Here is a 20,511-nt window from a genome sequence, read left to right on the forward strand (position 1 = left end):
CTATGGTCAGTCAGGCCTGACTGATCATGTTTTGAATACAACCCATAGGATCTCTTGGGAAAAAAACCACCATGCTCCACCACAGTAACTTCAAAAAGAGAGACTATTTTTAGAATCTGCAGCAGCTCTTAGAAATCAACCAAATCTAAATAAATATGGTTGCATTAAGCTTCCTAAGATTTGGGAAATACTAATCATCAGAGATCCCATCTTACATTCCAGGCCACCTACAACTGCCCATAGAGTGGCACTCCACCTAGATAGGACTTTAGAGCCAACTAAGCCAACCCACGTGGTTGGCTTAGTATTGTGTGGTATGTGTTACATTAGTTTTTTTGTAATCCCTGAAGATGTCTCATTGACTAAAACAAAATATAGGAAGTATTAAATTCTGTTTTAATCCTTTCTAAGTGCTGTATACAATCCATTAAGCCTCGAACATGATGTTGTAATTGACTCATTTTGGATTGAAATTTAAAATTAAGACTAGTGTTGTTAGTATCCATGTGATTAGACCTTTAATTTTGGAAAGGATACTGTGGTCAGATGATTTCAGAATTATAACTCTTGGAGTTTGATGAAATATTAATTTGTATTGAATTGCTGATATCTCTTAAATTGTGACATAATATTATCATATATTTAATTAATATTTTGGATTACATTCCTTTCAAAATGTTACCCATCTTCTCCAAAAAGATGTTTTGATATTGTTGCATGAAACCATCTTCTCTTCATCCCAGTCCTGTGTTCAACAAAATCGACAATCTGGTGTTGTGTTAAATGCATACACTAATTATTTCTTGGGCATTTCCATGGAATAAGATGCGCATCATGGGAAACCTTACGCTAATCATTGTTTACACAATACCTATCATACCTTTCCTTGAAGTCATTTACTGATAAAGTCCTCAGTCACCTCTTGCAACCCATTCATCATTATAAAGCAAAAAATCTAGTTCTAACATAGTTACTATCTACACTTATACAATTTCTGAGGCTGACCCCTTGTTTTCCTTTACTGCCATGTACTGAAAAAATATCTTCTGTATCAATCCTATAAAACCCCTTTAATAACTTATGTGTGTCTATTATGCCTATCATATTGTTTTTGATGCCCACAGACTTTCAGATCTTGCATTAAGGCTTATGCGCTGGTTTTAACTCATTAAGTTTAGTGGAATGAATTCAGCACAGAAGAACAATAAAATACAAGTTTTTATACAAGACTTTCAATTTATTATCTAGCATTAAGGCTTATGTGCTGGTTTTAACTCATTAAGTTTAATGGAATGAATTCAGCACAGAAGAACAATAAAATACAAGTTTTTATACAAGACTTTCAATTTATTATCTAGCATTAAGGCTTATGTGCTGGTTTTAACTCATTAAGTTTAATGGAATGAATTCAGCACAGAAGAACAATAAAATACAAGTTTTTATACAAGACTTTCAATTTATTATCTAGCATTAAGGCTTATGTGCTGGTTTTAACTCATTAAGTTTAATGGAACGAATACAGCACAGAGAAACAATAAAATACAAATCTCTGTGATAGATATTTGATAGATATCAGAGAGACATCATAAGGGATACAATCTCAAAATTGCAAAAGCACACACAAAAAAACACTGAAAACAATAAGTGGAAAAAAAAAAAATCAGACTGAAAGCCTGAAGTCCTATGAAAGACCCTCTTATGCATGCTGTTGGCCAGGAGACCTAAGAATTATTTTTTTCAAATCTTGGGAAGTTTAAAACAACCATATTTATTAGGATTATGCTCATTTAACAAATCTGCAACTGATTCTAAAACAAGTCTTTCAAGTTCATATTTGATGTGGCAAACAATGATTTTTTCGCTTGATTCTGTGCAAGGTATCCAAAGCATGGTCATTGAGACCAGGCTGACCATAGTTATGGTGATAGATGTATTTCTTGTGTTTTTCTAAGCAGATGTTGGTAGATCTCTCAGTTTGGAGTGGTTGAAAGCTTTGACAAAGATAATACTGTACTGTTGAGAGGAGGGGGGGGGTGATGGGAAAGTTGTATCTGCCTGTGTGGATGGACTTTTTATAAACTGAGAAAGAAAGAGGATGTCATTGAGAAGATGAGTGATTAGAGTAGCTAGCAAAAGCAGGCTATTATTATTTTATCTCCCCTTCAACAGTATAGCATTATCAAAACTCCTTTCAACACAACTCCACCCTCTGTTCTATCCAGACTTTGCTTTCCGCTGAACTTTACTTTAGAGTTCAGCTGAAAGCAACTCTACTTCTTGAAATGGTTACGATACTAAAATAATTAACAAATTGGTTTTTCCTCTCTTCTCTTCATCTCACCCCTCTACAAACAGACTACAGTAATGCTATTATTATTCCCTATATCTGGAGCACCTCAGAAAAAATAGCCTGAAGTGTAAAATATATAAAATGAAATGTAAATATATATATTCTCTGTACTGCTCTCAAACTTCATCTGAAGCTGGCTTCCCATATCTGCTCACCCTAAGGATCCACTCTTTCCCTTCTCTGTTCCAGGTGTTTACAAAGTTCCTTGTTCTTGCAAATTATTTTATTATGGCCAAACTGAAAGATCTGACAACATCCACCACCTAGAAGAACACAAGAAATACATTTGCCACCATAACTAGTCAGTCTGACCATGCTTTGGATACCTTGCACTATCAAATGGGAAAAAAACGACAAAAAACTATTATACTTCACTGTGCGAAATATAAACTTGAAAGACATTTCTTAGAATCAGCTGCAGATTTGTTAAACAAGTTAAATCTTCATAAATATGGTTGTGTTAAACTGCCAAGATTTGGAAAACTTTAATTCTTAGGCCTCCTGTCCAACAGCTAAGGCTTGCCATCAGCGTGCACAGAGGGAGTCTCTCATAGGACTTCAGGCTTTTAGTCTAATTTTTTTTCTCTCTACTTATTGTGCTTTTACAGTCTTGAGATGGTATCCCTGATGATGCCTCTGTGACAGACAAAATATAGGATCCAATAAACTTGTGTTTTATTGTTCTTTTTGTTGTATTCATTTCATTAATCTTAATAATGAATCTGTTATCATAAGGGTCACTTACCTTTGTATCCTCTCCACCACTTCATCCCCCACAGAATCCAGATGACTAGATATGTGTGCAGTAGTTCAGAAGTGGCCTTATTAAAGACCTGTAAAGGGGAATAATAACCTTCTCATCCTTGCTTATCAATGTATTCTACAACAGCTACATAATGCAATGTTGTTTTAGCCACCTTTGCAATATATCCGATCAACTTCACCTCCCTATCCATAGTCAAACTCCAAATTCCTGGCCTCATCAATTTCCTGCATTTTGTTTCCATCAGTATAGTATACAGCTTCTTCACACCAAAGTGTATGACCTTACACTTGACCATGTTAAACTGGTAGCCATTTACCTTTGCCTATACCACCTATTTGTCATCTGTAGAATCTTTACATTATAAAGACAGCTGTTGCAGAAGGTGTGGTGGAGATACTTAATGAGCAGTTCATAAAGGTCTTTCAATCTTGTGAATGTGACATGTTGTTGAGAGAAGCCATAGTTTTAAGATGGCCAGACAGGTGCATGCTCCATTAAGGAGATATGTAGAGCTATTAAACAAATAGGCTAAGGAGGGCAGTTCTTGGGAGCATATTGCATTGAGAATTAGATGGAAGGTGAAGAGCAGTGTCTGGAAGTTATTTCAAAATAATTTAAAAACAGCTGTATTGGACTGCATTCTTAGAATTAGAATCAACAGAATGGCACGGAGTGGATGAGTAATAAATTAGGTAGGAGCTTTAGAGGAAGATATTGTGATGGAGGTATAAAGCATTGTTGGCATTTGGTTAGAACAGTGTGACCTTTTTGATGTCACGGACCCCTTGTAGTGAATGTTAATTCACTGTGACCCTCATAAAATCCAAAATGGAAATTTTTTATATTTTACATATAAAGATGAAGTAATAAATTACAATTTTGCAACACTAAATGTGTCATTTATGACAATGCAATACTGTTATAAATGGAGATATTCGAAAGAATATGAACATATCAATCAGGCCAGGTGTGTATTGGATGACCAGCAAGTCAAAGTGCGTGAAATTGCTGAGACTATAGGCATTTCAAAAGAACTAGTAGGATATTTTTAATGAAGAATTGCAAATAAAAAAGCTTTGTGTAAGATGGGTACCATGTTACTCACAGCAGATCAAAAATGCACTCGCATGAAAATCTCTGAAACAGTGATTGGAGCGTTTTAACAAGAATAAAACTGATTTTGTGCATCTATTTATTAGTATGGCTGAGGCTTGGATTCACCATTACACACCAGAATCCAAAGAGCAGTCAAAACAGTGGACATAAGTCAGTGTGAGCAACATGATAAGATAAAGTTTAATGAAAATAAACTATCTCGCAGACCCCCTTTGAATTACTCGCAGACCCCAATTTGGGAAACATTGGGTTAGAAGATTGGCAGCTTGGGTTGGTTGATAGATATCAGCAAAGTTGTGTAGGGGGAGAGAGAGAGAGCACTTTCTTAAAGGCGAGGTAACAGGCAATGCTATTATTTCTGTTCTAGGGTTATTGTTTAATTATCTTAACAACATTGTAAAAGATTTGAAGGCCAATATTCAGTTATGTGCAGATGATGCAGTGATGTGGAAAGTAATGGTAAAGGGGGGGGGACCTGCCTGTGCCAAATACCTGTCCTTCTAGCAAAAGCTGTTGGGTGTAGTTTCTGCCTACTTGTGCTCCGGCCTCTCTCACCCAGATATTCCAATTGAAATATCACCCACGGATAATACACATTGATGACCAAGGCAAATCATCTCCAACAATACTTGGAACATTATACTGCATGGCTTTCCAGAAAATGTTCAGTCAGATGCTGGCTACTCAAACTCTTGGCCTACTTTCACATTAGTGATGTCTCGTGGAGAAGGTCATCAGTTGTCAATTTCTTCAACACTAGGAAAACTCAACTAATTGGTGTCCACAAATATGGATTCCACCATTCAAGATCCACAGATCTCACATCACTCATCTCTGGACATGCCGTAGAAAGTTTTGTAGGAATTTGTGTTATTGTATTTAACATTTCAGAAGCATTTGATAGGGTTTTTGGCACATCAAGGGTTTCAATGTGCTGAGAAGTACATTGCTATCTTATGTGGTTTGTTTCTCACACATTGTAATCAGATTTCCAGTTTTCTCCCAGATAGTTCATTGTATGTTACTGGTGGAGGGTGTTTTCTCTTTGGATTTTTCCTCTTAAAGCAGGTATTTCTCTAGGCTCTGTTCATTCACAATCTTTCTCATATATACCATATATAAACAACTTCTCTCACCTCAAATCCCATCCATTCAGTTTTGCTGATAAAAATTTATTATAACAAACCTTGTCACACTCAAATATCCCAAGTTTCACACAAGACTTCACTTCCTCTCCCTTACCTCTTAATAATGATTCTCTTTCACATCTTCGATTAACAATATTAACAATTACTCCCAATCTTTCCTAAGATACGAGGTGGTCTGAAACGTTCTTGGCCTCGACCATAGATAGCAACACTATCGGCAAGATTTATTTATTTTTTTTATTTGGTACATCTGTCATAAGCATCCATGTGAAATTATAAGTTGTTCTATCAAGTAGTTTGTTTTATACTGATGTCTGAAGCAAAAGTGTTGTCTGTATCCCTTGAAATAGATAAAATTGAGTATCGTGCAGTTATAAAATTCTTTGTAAAAGAAGGTTTAATGCCAAAAGAAATTCATCAAAGTTCATAAAAGTTTCTGGGCACTCTTCTCCTTCATTCTTGACAATTCAGAAATGGGCTGCCAAGTTTAAACATGGGTATACCAGCCTTGAAGATGATCCACATGAAGGATGTCCAAAAAGTGCACAATATGGTATTGGATGACCGGCAAGTCAAAATGCGTGAAATTGCTGAGACTATAGGCATTTCAGAAGAACGTGTAGGATATTTTTCATGAAGAATTGCAAATAAAAAAGCTTTGCACAAGATGGGTACCATGCTTACTCACATGAAAATCTCTGAACAGTGCTAGGAGCGTTTTAACAAAGAAATACCAACCACCAGCATCAGACAAGTTTTAGGATCCCCAAAAGATAAGGTTCCTTTCTACAAATATCCAGGAGTATATTACATTCCCTGCTCCTGTGGTCTTGCTTACATAGGACAAACTTCACGGAGTTTAGAAATCAGACAAAAAGAACATGTTGGTGATGTAAACCACAACAGAAGTATCTCTTCCGGCTTACACATCATTTCTGTACGTCTAACCACACGATAGAGTGGCAAAACAGCTCCATGCCATATCCCGATGACGACTACAGACATCTTTTATTCAAGGAAGCCACAGTAGTGTCAATAACCGGCAGAAACCTCGGAAATCAGTGTGTAATTCTAAACAGTTCGTGGAAAAACCTTATCCTCTCTCTTAATCAAGACACATTTAAAAGAAACACGCATGCGTGATAATGAATAAGAACAATAAGTCCTCTCTGTCACACGAACGTGTAACCTTAGCTACTAGTTGGTTTACAACGTTTTTTATGTTCCTTTCAATTTGCATTTACTAGTTTTTATGTCTTTTCATAAACGCTTGAAAAAGCCAGACAGTCTGCTGGCGAAACTGGTAGGCTATAATATAAGTTTGTTTTTATGGTCAGCATTAAATAAAATTGTATTTTAATTATAAACGACCAAATATGTTTAGTTTAAAAAGAATAAAACTGATTTTGTGCATCGATTTATTAGTATGGGTGAGACTTAGATTCACCATTACACACCAGAATCCAAACAGCAGTCAAAACAGTGGACATAAGTCGGTTGTTCAGTGCCAAAGAAGACCAAGTTGATTCCATATGCAGGAAGGATCATGGCATTGGTGAGAAATTCATGAGAAAAGACCCGGTTTACAGAAGAAAAAATCATCTTTCATCAGGATAATGCACCTGCCCACAAAGGTGTTTTGGCAATGGGAAAATTATGGGATCTGCACTATGAATTGTTGGAAACATCCACCCTGTTCCCCAGATTCAGCAACCTCTGACTTCGATCTTTCCCAAAACTAAAACTCTTTCTCGCTTGTCAGCATTTTTCTTCGAATCAAGAGGTGATTGCAGTTGTAGAGGAGTATTTTGCAGATCTTACTGAGAATCGCTATAGGGACAGGGTAATGGTGCTGGAACTTCGCTGGAATATGGGAGATTATGTTGAAAAATAAAAATAATTTTGGAATTATAAATTTGTTTTTTCATTGTTAGGCTGAGAACTTTTCAGACCACACTCGTATTACTGTTGAGCTGGTAGCTGTACAAATGTCAAATCTGCCCAACCTTGGCATTTTGCTGTTGCCTTTTTGGTTGTGCACGTAAAACATCACTGATGAGGACAGTTTGGCTAATTAATCCCCATCCCTCCTTTCTCTATTGCCACTGCCTTAGACTGTTAGTTTCTGTATTGTCTCTTCTGTAGATATTTCCTAACTGGTAATTAGTTTACGGAATTAACAACGCATATAAAGTATATTAATTAAAGGTAACTTTAATAAATAACTTCTATATTTCGGCAACGTCATGTTACCATCTTCAGGAACATAAAGATATGGTATGTGCACGCAGGCACTAACAAAAGCAAATGAGGAAGAAAGCAAGAAACTAATATTGTTCTTAAAGTCCTAATGGTGCCCTCTGGTTGGCTAATTTGGTTGACTTGGCAGTTGGGCTGAAGTTCTCAAAATGTAAGTCTCCCAAATTTGGGGTAGTTTCATGCACCCAAATTTGCTGAGGTTAGGAACGTTTTTTTAGAGCTGCTGAAGATTCCTTGAATAATCTTTCGTATTTAAACTTGCTGCGGTGTATTATTTTTGTTTTCTTCCAATGAATTCTATGGTGGGTATCTAAGGCATGGTCTGCCAGCCCAGAGCGGCTGTACTGGTGAAACCGGATGTAGTCTTTATGTTCTGAAATCCTGATATTTGTTGTTCTGCCTGTTTGGCCAAAGTAGGACAATTTGCAGCTGCAAGGGACCTGGTATACACCAGGTAGGTCTAGGGGAAGTGGTTGGTCTTTGGTAGAGCGGATAAGGGATGCCAACTTTTTATATGGTCTGTAACAAGAAGTAAGGTCATTTTCTGAGGATATTGGTTATTTTCTCAGAGGTGCCCTGGATGTAGGGGATGGTGATAGATTTGGTGTAATCTTTATTGTGGAGGGGGGGGAGGGGGGTTGTGGTTGACTGGTTTGAGTATTTTTTGGATTTTTTTGGGGTTATAGCCATTGGCTAAGAAAGGTTGTGGATGTGGTTTAGTTCAGTAGTTAGGGCCTTGTCATCAGATTAATTTTGCCCTGCGTGCCTGCGCATGTGCCTGCGTGCACATACCATATCTTTATGTTCCTGAAGATGGCAACGTGATGTTGCCGAAATATAGAAGTTATTTATTAAAGTTACCTTTAATTAATATACTTTATATGCGTTGTTAATTCCGTAAACTAATTACCAGTTATGTAATTAGTTTATGGAATTAACAATACCATATCTTTATGTTCCTGAAGATGGCAACATGATGTTGCCGAAATATAGAAGTTATTTATTAAAGTTACCTTTAATTAATATACTTTATGTGTTGTTAATTCCGTAAACTAATTACCAGTTATGTATGACCAACATATAAGCCTTACTACTAGAATGTAGATATTTCCATGGACATTGTTTATTACATTCATGATATTTCTTATTTCTGTAAACCTCAGTTCTATGGAATAGCTTCTTCCATGAAAGTATTCTCTAATGACTACATCCTACAGCTTTTTAAAAAATATATCACAGATTACTTTTCTGTTCACCCCTGCCCACACATGCTGTTTTGCTACAGACTGCAACCTGCCATGTGTGGCAGTGATTAAAAAACATAGGCTTTTCTGTATTTATATATTTCATAATCCTGGTAATTCTGCTCTAGAGTCCAAAAGTGGGAGTTTTTCAAGCTACTTCAGTTCTTAAAGCAGACTGGTGGTCCTACACACAAATATAAGGCTATCATTTAATTTTTATAAGAAATAAATAAAATTTTCAAAAAATACATGAAATTTTAAAATTTCATGTATTTTTTAAAAATTTTAAATTTTTAAAAAATGTAAAATTTTTGCATAATAAATGTATATTTTTTAGTAATTATAATGTAGATATATTGTACATATTACTGGCAGTATATAGTAGATACTAAATGTAAATACAAATTGTTATAATTGAATTTTTTAATTATTTTTAAACATTTTAAAAAATAGTGGATATTTTTAAATACTTTGCTTGTACTGAACATTTTACACATTAACAGGTAGTTCAAAAGCATATTTCATGCAGTCCACTATATTAAGAGCAATCATTTGAATTCACTAGATGATTGTGCAAATCTGTCAATAATTGCTTCTGCATCCAATTCACTTAACTTATCCTTTTCAATGGATAGCAACATGTATGATTCCAAGTTCTCTTCAGACAGTGAATTTCTTAGCCTTGTCTTTATGATCTTTAGCTTTGAAAATGTCCTCTCACATTGGACTTGAGTAACTGATAGTGTGCATATGACTTTATAAAGTTCATAAAAGTTATCATATGCCTTGTCACGAAGTCTGTTGGATGCCAGAATTTTTAGTACACACAATGGGTAAGTGCTACAAATTTTACACTTGTTGCAACTGGAATCCATATTCTCACCATCATTAAGCAATAGCTTTAATACATCAAAGTTCGAAGCAAAAAAAAACAATTTCAATATTATTTGATCTTTGCTGATTTGTGGCTTAATACCTTCCAATGCTTCATCTTCAAGGCCCTTCTCTGCAATAGTTTTAAACTTTTCTGGGTCCAAGCAGGATAAATCTTTATATAATTTTTTGTGTTGTACATTGCATGAATCTAGTGACTGGACAATACATTCCATTATTAGGTTAAACACATTTACTCGAAAATCAACTAGAGAATCTGAGGAATTTCCTTCATCATCTATGAGCTCGTCTGCCATTCTTTTCTTCTTCCTCTGCCTCTTAACTGGCAATGCCATTTCCAGAGTCAGTTTCCAATGTTTGATTTTCATCCATATTCAACTGTGAAATCTTGTCATTGCATTTATTTGCAAATTCCAATGCATTGCTGTAAACATTATGAAATGTTCTTGTCTGTTCCTTCAACTTTGTTTTAGCTGAATCTATTAAACTCCATGCGGTAAACATATCTAAACCACTTGTCTGTAAATAACTTGATAACGGGGCTGTAGTTTCAAATATATACAAGTAAGTAAATGCTGTCAAATATATACAAGTAAATGTTTCAAAGTTTAGAAGTTTTGCTTCTTGTTTTGTTTTTGCATCAGACTTGTCTGAATCTGGTATCATTGATAAGAATGTCAATAGATTTATAAAAGTACTGACAGCGGTCATCAAAGTGTCCAAATATAGTTGTTGCTGTACTGGATTTTCCTGACCATCTTGTCTCACCAAGCTTTAATCATTTCCTTTTTTTCTTGTCCTAGGTGTTTTCCAACAACTTCTATCCATATGGCCATTCTTGTGAATGATGTTTTCACAAAAGTGAAAAAACTTGCAACATTTTATGTACATGTTTATATACTTACATTGTTAATAATAATTATTTTTGGTATTCTGTGCATAAATTTGTCTTATTCCACTTATGCAGGATGGTTATGTCTACATAATGTTTCCAGTCAGCCATCTATGTAGAAAAATAACGTAAATACCAACTTAGAAAGTGCTAATAAGCACTAAAATAGAATCAATATAGGGGATGTGAAGGATAAAAATAAAAAGATAAAACCAAAACACTTGTAAATTTAACAGCTGAAATGTTTTGGCAATGCTTATAAGGAGAAAACAAACAAAAAAATGTTTTGCATTATAAATGTCATTTTGAAAGTTCTAGAAGTTTCACTTCTATAAAAAAAAATTGAGTTACATAATGCAATTGTAATTTTTAGAGTTCTTTAGGGCTCTAGGATTAAATTATCATTATATGCTTGACTGATTTAAAAGTTTAAACTTTTTTTAATGAAATCATTTACGATGCCATAATGTTTCTGCTTTGATTTTTTTTTTTTTTTCTGTGCTCAGGCTAAGTTTGGGAATGTGTCAGTAAACCTAGGCAATGAATTAACTCCTACCCAAGTGAAAAATCCACCTACTGTCAAATATCCCATAGAAGATGGAACAATATACACACTTTGTATGACTGGTAAGTACATTGAACTTAAGTAGATATTCCTTTCTAATGTAACAAGTTAATTTAGTTAGCTTATGACCAGAAGTATATCTCATTATGAAATTTCAATTTTTCAAGTGATTTTTCATTTTCCTTTCTCTCAATCTATTTTACTGGGCTTGATGGATTTAATTTGAAGAGGTTATTCATCTAAGTAAATACAGTGGTCACTTTTTTTGATTAATTGAAACCAGAAGAACTTTGCAGTATCTGAATTTCACAATCAGAGAGTGAGGGAGGCCATTTAGATTATTTTATTTAAAAAGAACAAAATTGTTTTTTTTTTTATGATGCATCATATAGATAAAGAATAATAAGGAATGTAAAAAAGGAAAAAATGCTTTTGTGATTCCCTTTTTTCCACAAAATAAATGTTAAAATAAAACAACTGCACTTTGATAAAAACTAACAAAATTAAGTGAAAAATGTCTTAAAAACAAAATACAATTGACACTTTTGGGAAGGATGATGGTGGTGTGACTGCTTGTGTTGGTATCTTCCATCATAAGGAAAATATAACAAGATTTAAATGAAAAAATGTTTATTTTGGCAAGATTCTATACCTGAAAGCTGTGTGTGCTTTAAGACAACTTTCATCTATGGAACTTTGTGTGTCTGGTATGGAAGGGATAGGGATATATGTGGTATTTTATCACTTTTACAGGGATTGTAGCCACTGGCAAAAAAAAAAGTGCTGCAAAGAGTTCTTGACACAGACCTCTGTGTCAAGAACTCTGTAAGTAGAACATATAGCCTTAGTTGTGTGTTTTAAGGATACTGTACTGTTTGAATGGATGGTGTTGGTGGTATGACATGCTTATGTTAGTATATAGATTTCCATTGAAAAGGATAATGAACCATTTGGTAGTTCGGTAACAACTGTCGAGGAAACAAATAACTCTCTTCGCTTCCTGGGCACACTAATTACACGACTACCAAATAGTTCATTATCCTTTTTTTTTTATGTGCTTATGCTAGAAGGTACTTATGCAAAAATCTCACATAAATGTTTTGCTTATAATGCTTGTATTTTAGTTTTTATGTGTTTAGTGAAAATTTATTTAATGAGTAATGTTTTTGTTATGTGCTAAAGTAATCTAAAAATATACATATGCGAGGGTAGTCCGAAAAATTCTCGGCCTAACAATGAAAAAACGAATTAATAATTTCAAAATTATTTTTATTTTTTCAACATAATCTCCCTTAAGACTAATACATTTATTCCAGCGATGCTCCAGTGCCATTATCCAGTCCCTGTAGTGGTTCTCAGTAAGATCTGCAAAATACCCCTCTACAACTGCAATATCTTGATTTGAAGAAAAATGCTGACCAGTGAGGAAGAGTTTCTGTTTTAGGAAGAGACAGAAGTCAGAGGAAGCCAAATCTGGAGGAATAGGGTGGATTTTTCAACAGTTCATAGTGCAGATCCCTTAATTTTCCCATTGCCAAAACGTCTTGGTGGGCATGTGCATTGTCCTGATGAAAGATGATTTTTTTTCTTCTGCAAACCGGGTCTTTTCTCACGAATTTTTTCATCTTGTCTGGTTTAACCAGACGTAATTAAAAGATCAGAATAATATTTCCCAGTTATTGTTTTACCCTTTTCAAGATAATTAATAAACAAAATGCCTTTAGCATCCCAAAACACCGATGCCATGACCTTTCCTGCTGATGGAACCAACTTTGTCCTCTTTGGTGCTGAACAACTGTCTTCTGTCCACTGATTTGACTGCTGTTTGTATACTGGTGTGTAATGGTGAGTCCAAGTAGTCATTCATTCATCACGTGAGGAACCTTTATCTGATCTCTTTTCGACTAAAGGTGAGTTAGCTAGTCTCATATGGAGGCAGAGGGTTTTTTTTTTTTTTTTTGCCTATAACAGGCAAACCGGCCAGTAGAACACATGCAAATTACAGACAAGAATACTTGGAAGCATAGTGGTAACCACCTTATCCTCGTATTATGGTTAGGAAATCCAAGGATACTTGGAAGGCTAATGGGCGCTTAAATGCCCGTTAAAGCCACTGATGGATGGATGGAAAAGAATGGGATGATAAAACTCACTTTCATCAGTCAAAAATTATGTGCGGATCTCCCTCCCACTTGCGAATGACCTCCTCTAGATCATATATTTTTAATGAATTTATTTTATACTGAAGTATTTATGTACATCATACTGTACTACTTTCTCTTTGTTTTAATTTTGGTTTTCACTTGTTTTGTTGTAATTCTGTACATCATCAGACTAGCAGCTGTCATAAACGTTAACATCACCACATTTGATATACAGCTGAATCCCTCACTAAAGCATTGCAAGGAATTTTCCCCCATCCACTCACAGGTGTTCCAACCAAACTTTGGATTTGTAAAAGGAGCTATGATCTCCTATTTGATATACACCTTACTTATGACTTAAAGCACTATAATGGTTTCTTTCCATCCATGGTCTCAATCTCTAGACTTGTATTTACTTTTGTGATGTAAGGTTTTTATTTTTTTTCTTCTTCAGGAGATTCTGTAGCAGATAACTAAAGCATAATTAGCCAAAGGCTGCGAGATATTTATCTATACTAATTTTCTCATATTTTGATCTAAGATTTGGTATACTGCTAGCTCTTATTTTAACTAAAACATGGTGAGGCTCTTATTCCCCCCCCCAACACCTGGGGAGAGGGGAAGTCCAAACTAAACTGTTGCAGATTTTATCTGAATAAAACAGTTATGATCACCAAATCTGGTACATAACTTTTTTTCATAAATTAAGGCACTACTGTTTCTCTCCTTATGTCCAGATATTATGTAAACACAATGAGCTACAGTTGCCAAATTAAGTATATACAGCCTGTTCTTGCCATGGCTTAGTGTTTTAAGGTTCAACTGTCTAATGATCTGGAGGCTCAAGTTACTTTTGCTAGTTTTATCTAAAAAAACAGCTGGAATCACCACATTTTGTAAACTGCTTCTGCAAAGTTTATACCTCCTCATATCCTGTTGTTTTAAAATCGTTTACTCTGTGAGAAGCTTCAAAAGAGACTTTGAATGGAAGTAGTAGTAATAATGTATTCTGATCTGAAAGCTTATTTCACAGATTTTGATGAATATTAAATGCCTATTGAAATTGAGAAACACCTGGCTGATTTTTAAATGCAGAAGTTTATTCTAATATAGAATTCTGTAACCGACATTTTATTAAGCAAACTTTGTAAAGTACACCTCCATTAATTTCATTTACAAAATGTTTAAAATTGAATTAAAAAACTTTCTAAATACAAAAAACACTATTAATATATAAATGATAGAAGCTATTTCAAGAGCAAATTAATTCCAAGCATTAAAATAGTCTGCAGATGATTTCTCATCAAAACAATCAATTATCCTGGAAAAGTAAATTTATTTTGCTAAGAAAACATTTATTTTTTAATATAATAATCTGGTGTGATTTGACATTATAATGCTGAAATAATGATGGTTATTATGTGACATGTTTTAAGATGCAAATTAAATTATTTTGCTTGTGTTTTCTCCTCTGTAGATCCTGATGCTCCAAGTCGTCAAAATCCCAAGTATCGTGAATGGCATCATTGGCTGGTAGGAAACATTCCAGGAATAGATGTTAATAAAGGGACTGTTTTATCTCAGTATGTTGGTGCAGGACCTCCTAAAGGGACAGGTAGAGTGCAAGATTTCTCAATTTTGTTAAAATCTATCCAAAATCAAAATTTTAATGTTATGCTTGTGTGTAATATGTAATCTTTTATTCTTTAATTATGATTACATGCATACCATCATATTCATTAGACATTCATCACTTTGAAATTTTAGAATGCCATTCATCTAGAAATTAGCCTTGAATCTAATAATAGCTTTTTTGGAATATTCTGCTAAACCACAGAAGCTTATGCATTCAACTATGTTTGTGATTGTTTATTATACAAAACTGTCTTTCAGCTTTTAATGCTCGGCACCAGAACACACAGTATATATAAACACAGATTTGACTAGAGTGATAATAGCCGTTGTTAATATTCAGTAGAGAATATTATTAAACAGCATTAATGATATAACATAAATGTGAACAATTTTTAAAAATTAGATTACACATATTTCTTTTGTAGTGTTCATACTAGGGACTGCAGATTTGCACTTTTTTCAAGTACTAGTATTTCAAAAAAAATAATAATAAATATTAATAAACCAAAATTTTATTAAAACATGCAGCATGACAAAAAAAATTTTCAAAAGAAAAAAAAAACAATATTATTGATGTAAATTATAAACTTAAAAAGAATTTTTTTTTATTTAGCATCTTTTTTATTAAAATTAGCACATATAAAACTTATTGAGGTTGGTCCTCTAAATGTGTTTTTATACAAATTAATTCAGCATTGGAAAAAGCTCTTTCAAATTTGACACTTGTTGGTCAGCTGACTGGTCATGCCACATTTGAAAAGCCATTTTAAAATATTTTTTTCTTAATAATATGTCAGTTCCTGTTGAACAACTTGTTAAGTTTAACACTTTTTTACTTTTGAGTTGGATCTTCACTTTTTTTTTTTTTTTTCCCCACCACCATCAGTTGAAATGTTGAAGGAATTGAACCTGAAGTTGCTGCCTCAAACACAGAATAAATAACGCTGTTAAGGATTAAGTGCTGGGACAAAATCATTTAGAAGCCTTATTGGAGTAAAACAGTGCTAAGAAAGGATTAAAAACATAATTTATTTCATCTCAGTCATTGAGACATCAGCAGTTGTAACATACACACAAAGGCAACACAAAACTAAGTAAAATTCCTGGATGAAAGACTAGTCCTAGGAACATATGAGGGTAGAAAGCTTTTGGTGGTGCTTGAAAGCCATGCAAAGATTATATTTCTTTAAGATTCTGTCTGTTTTTTTCTGAAGTGCCTCGGAAATACTGAATCATGATATCATTACTGAAACCTTTCTGAAGGTTTCAGTAAGAAGGTCAAGGATTGGGGAAGGATTGGTTATTTTTTTTATACTGTCTGAACTGTAGCCATTAGATAACGTGTGGTGTATATGATTAAGTCTGTTAAGAGAGGACTCACTGGAACAGATGTTATAGACTCTATTGGTTAGTGCTTTAATGTTGTTGAGAGAAAGGGGAAGGGTGAAAGAAAGTTCATGAAGGTATCTGTCTATATACTGAAAAAGGACTGGTTACTATTGGGTAGGCATGTTACCAAGGTGTCTTGAAAGGCTAAACCATTATTGTTTCTTTTTCCCCCATAGTAAACTGGATTCTAGGGTACAGACTATTGAGGTAAGAGAGGAAAGAATCTAATGTGTCTAGGCCATGAAGTCAAATAGAGAGAACACATCAACATATCTTAAGGTTTGAGAGGGCCTAGTTAAGAGTTTATTTTTCAAAATATTTCATTAAAAAAATTGGCAATTGAGGTGAAAGGAGAGAACCCATAGAGGGACCCTCTGTTTATAAATTTTGCATTTCTCAGGGAATATATTGCTGGTGTGGTTGGCCAAGTGGTTAGCATATCCACTCTCCAGCCAAAAGGCTGTGGGTTCGAATCCCACCGTGGGCATGGATGTTTGTGATTGTCTGTGATGATACTAGTGGTGGTGGTTGGCAGTAGTATGCTGTTGGTGTAGATGATGAAGGTAGTTGTGATTGGTGGAGACTGAGAGTTGTAGAGTAGATGCCCTCCCTCGATGAGTCTTTGAACTCCCTGGAGGTGTTACATAATAATAAAAATATTGGTGACAGTGAGGTGATATTAAAGCTAACTAAAATAGATTATGATTAGATTAGATTATGATTCCACTAAATCTCAGATCCAAAATTGAAGTCTGCTCAAGAAAGTTTCTTCCTGGCTTCCTGAAATCACCAAAAAACTCAAATCCTTCAGTTCTCATTCCCCTTCAGATATATGGATTACCAAAGATGCACAAACCTTATTTTCCCCTAAGTCCTATAGTAGATAAGTTTTAAAAGAGGTAAACCGTGAGTAGACATAACTATACATAAAAATATAACGGAAAAACTCACGTAGAAAAATTATTTAATGGTATAATTTTCGCCCGTGTGTCACAGGCATCTTCAGTACAATTAGGCACAAAAATTAAACATTAACTGACAATTCCAAAAAGCGCCACCTAAGTAGCTGGTGTAAGATAACTAAATCCTATAGTAGATGCCACAGATTCCTCATGCTATAAATTAGCAAGCTTTCCTATCCTTTCCCATCCAAACCACTTCCTATATTAAAAACTTGATCAGTTTTCAAACTTCCATTGAGAATTTAATGTTAAATAATAGTTATTTTAATTATCTTTGATAGCAAAGGAAAAGTTTTTCCTTTGTTATCCATTCTGAATATTTCTTTTGAAAGCGCAAAATTTTATAAAAGGTACCTCTGGGTTCTCTCCTCTTATCCCGTCCTCTTGCCAAATTTTTTACAAAATATTTTGAAAAACAAAGCTCTTGACTTGGTCCCTCTCAAGCCTAATATCTGGTTAAGATGTTGCTGTGGTGTCCATTTATCCTCATGGCCCAGGCACATTCTTTTCTCTTTCGCTTCAATGGTTTTCACCATAGAATTCAGTTTACAATGGAAAAAGAAACTAATTATGGTTTAGCCTTTCTAGGCACGTTGGTAATACGCCTACCCAATAGTAACCTGTCATTCTTGGTATACAGGCAGACACAATCACAACATTTCTCATCATTATCTCCCCCCCCCTCAACATGGTATCATTAAAACACTAACTAATAGAGCCTATAACCTTTGTCCAGTGAGTCCTCTCTTACAGCAGAACTTAATCGTATATATACCATACCTTATCTAATGGGTATCAAAAAAAATAACCAATCCTCGATCTTCTCTTCTCTCCAAGGCACTTCAGAAAAAATAGCCAGAATCTTAAAGAAATACAATCTCTGCACAGCTTTCAAACCCCACCGAAAGCTTTCTACCCTCATACATTCTACTGAAGATCATCTCCCTCCTTCCTCTCTCTGTGCCTGAGTAGTATAAAGTGCACTGTTCCTGCAAGTTGATCTAATATGGACAGACGGAAAATCAGCCAACATCTGCTTGGATGAACACGCACACAAAAAAAAAAAATACATCTGCAGTCATGACTATGGTCATTCGGGTCTTGTGGACCATGCTTTAGATAGAGGTCATAGAATCAGTTGGAAAAAGACCACCCTGCTCCATTGCAGGAAATTTAGAAGAGAAAAGACCTTTTGGAATCTGCAGCCTCTCTCATAAATCAACCATAATCTAAGTAAATATGTTTGCATTAAAATTCCAAAAATATGGGAAACACTAATACTTCGAGATCCCAGTTTACATCCTAGACGCCCCACATAGTTAGGACTAGTCTTTCATCCACGTGCTTCACTTAGTTTTGTGTTGTGTGTGTGATGTCTCAGTGATAGATGAAATATTGGAAGAATTAAATAACATTATGAAACAGGAACAAACTGGCCAGAAGGTACATGTAATTAAGACAAGCACTGATCTCAGCCTTAGTTGCTTTGGCCATAAATCCAAAACAACTATAACTTGTTTTTTCATTCACTAGGCTTCCTTACTTGTATGTTGCTCCCATTTTCACATCTTCTTCTCTGGCTTTCCTGGCACCAGTTAACCTCTCAAGTTGATTAATTATCCTGAACTCACTCTTCATGCCTTTCATTTCTTTTTTTTAGCACAACCTACTTGCACCTGAAATTTACCTGCACAGTCATGACAATCTGTTAGAACATCTTACTCTGTCACATTAAGATTGAATAAGTTGACACCTCTTGCATATTCTCCTCCAACATGTTAACACTCATTTCCCAGCATACTGGGCTTGTAGAATTTATATAAATCAGATGGGTTGTCCTGGCAAAATCTGCATAGCTGACCTCTTTTGAAAAAATTAGAAATATGTAATTAGAGACTATCAAAAATTTGACCATATTAGAGATGTGTACAGAAAAAGTTGCTTCACCCCTTTATTCTCTGATCACAAGTCATTCCACATGCCATTGAGCTAACCAGGAGCCTACAAGAAATAGCATGTTTGCAGAATTTGTTATATAGAATACACAAGCTGCTCTGGAAGAATCCACATGGGCAAACATATTAGATGTATAGAAAAAAAAAAAGAGCACAAAAGTCAAATTTTGCATTCCATGCAATACTGAGAAAGTTATTTGCCAACAAACCAAATTTCTGTACATCTCATAATAGTTTATAAGTTTAAGGAAGCTTTGGAAATAATTCCATCCTCTACACAGTGCATTAATATTTGTTCATGTGTGGTCTGTTATTTGTAATATAGTGTAACTTAGCAAAGATGAAATATGAAAGGAGCTGAATGACATTCATGTTTGACAGACAAATAAAATGTAATTGCTGTGGTTTACCAAAAGGTACCTTGTTTCTTTTTTTATTTTTGAACAATGTAGCTTGCTTTGTATATTTTACGCACTTTCTAATTCTGAGAAAGCAATCAGTGACTGAAACTGGTCAGTTTAAAAAAAATTAAACTTGTACATCTATTGTAAAAGATTTACTTCATAGATTATGGATAAAAAACACACACAGCAGTCTGGTGTAAAAGATTTATTAAAAAGTGTGGTAAGGAAATAACACCTCTCCAGACAAATTATATGGCGGTGCCATATTTCATACAGTCACTGACTGCAAGCATCTTATGCTATCTTTACTCTTCAAAGTAATCATCATATACAACATTAACAGCATACATTTATTCTATATTAACATGCAAACTACATTTATTTTATTTAAAAAAAAAATGTTCTTCCAGGTTTGCATCGTTACGTGCTTCTAGTCTATAAGCAGCCTAAGGAACTTAATTTTGATGAGAAAAGGCTTACCAATCGGTCTGGAGACCATCGTGGCAATTTCAACATTAGAAATTTTGCAAAGAAGTATAATTTGGGAAATCCTGTTGCAGGCAATTTTTTCCAAGCTCAGTGGGATGATTATGTGCCAAAGTTATATGAACAGCTCAGTGGCAACTAATTTTTTTTCTTCTTTGTTTGCTCAAACCATTTTTTTTTTGTTATGGACTTCTCTTATATAATTAAGTTACCCATGTATGTATAAAGCTGTTTTCTGTGTATATTTTAATAGTTAACTCAAAAACAACTTGGTAATAAATTGTTTGAAACAAAAGCAAAAA

The 20,511-nt window shown here is 34.5% G+C and overlaps 1 protein-coding gene across 3 annotated transcripts in view; it reads left to right on the forward strand.

The window, feature by feature from the left end:
• LOC150106493 (protein D3-like) overlaps positions 1 to 20,511 on the forward strand; it is a 43,158-nt gene extending 22,647 nt beyond the window's left edge. For all 3 annotated transcript variants that reach the window (XM_090392490.1, XM_090392491.1, XM_090392489.1), the window contains 3 exons: positions 11,176 to 11,296; positions 14,856 to 14,993; positions 20,134 to 20,511. In XM_090392490.1, coding sequence (XP_090248616.1) covers positions 11,176 to 11,296; positions 14,856 to 14,993; positions 20,134 to 20,351 — 477 coding nt within the window. In that variant the 3' untranslated portion in view covers positions 20,352 to 20,511. The remainder of the gene's footprint in view (positions 1 to 11,175; positions 11,297 to 14,855; positions 14,994 to 20,133) is intronic.

The sequence above is a fragment of the Typopeltis vanoorti genome, chromosome 5 (genome assembly GCF_054136105.1).
Source record: "Typopeltis vanoorti isolate ZY-2024b chromosome 5, IOZ_Tvanoo_1.0, whole genome shotgun sequence".
Taxonomy (NCBI): Eukaryota; Metazoa; Arthropoda; class Arachnida; order Uropygi; family Thelyphonidae; genus Typopeltis; species Typopeltis vanoorti.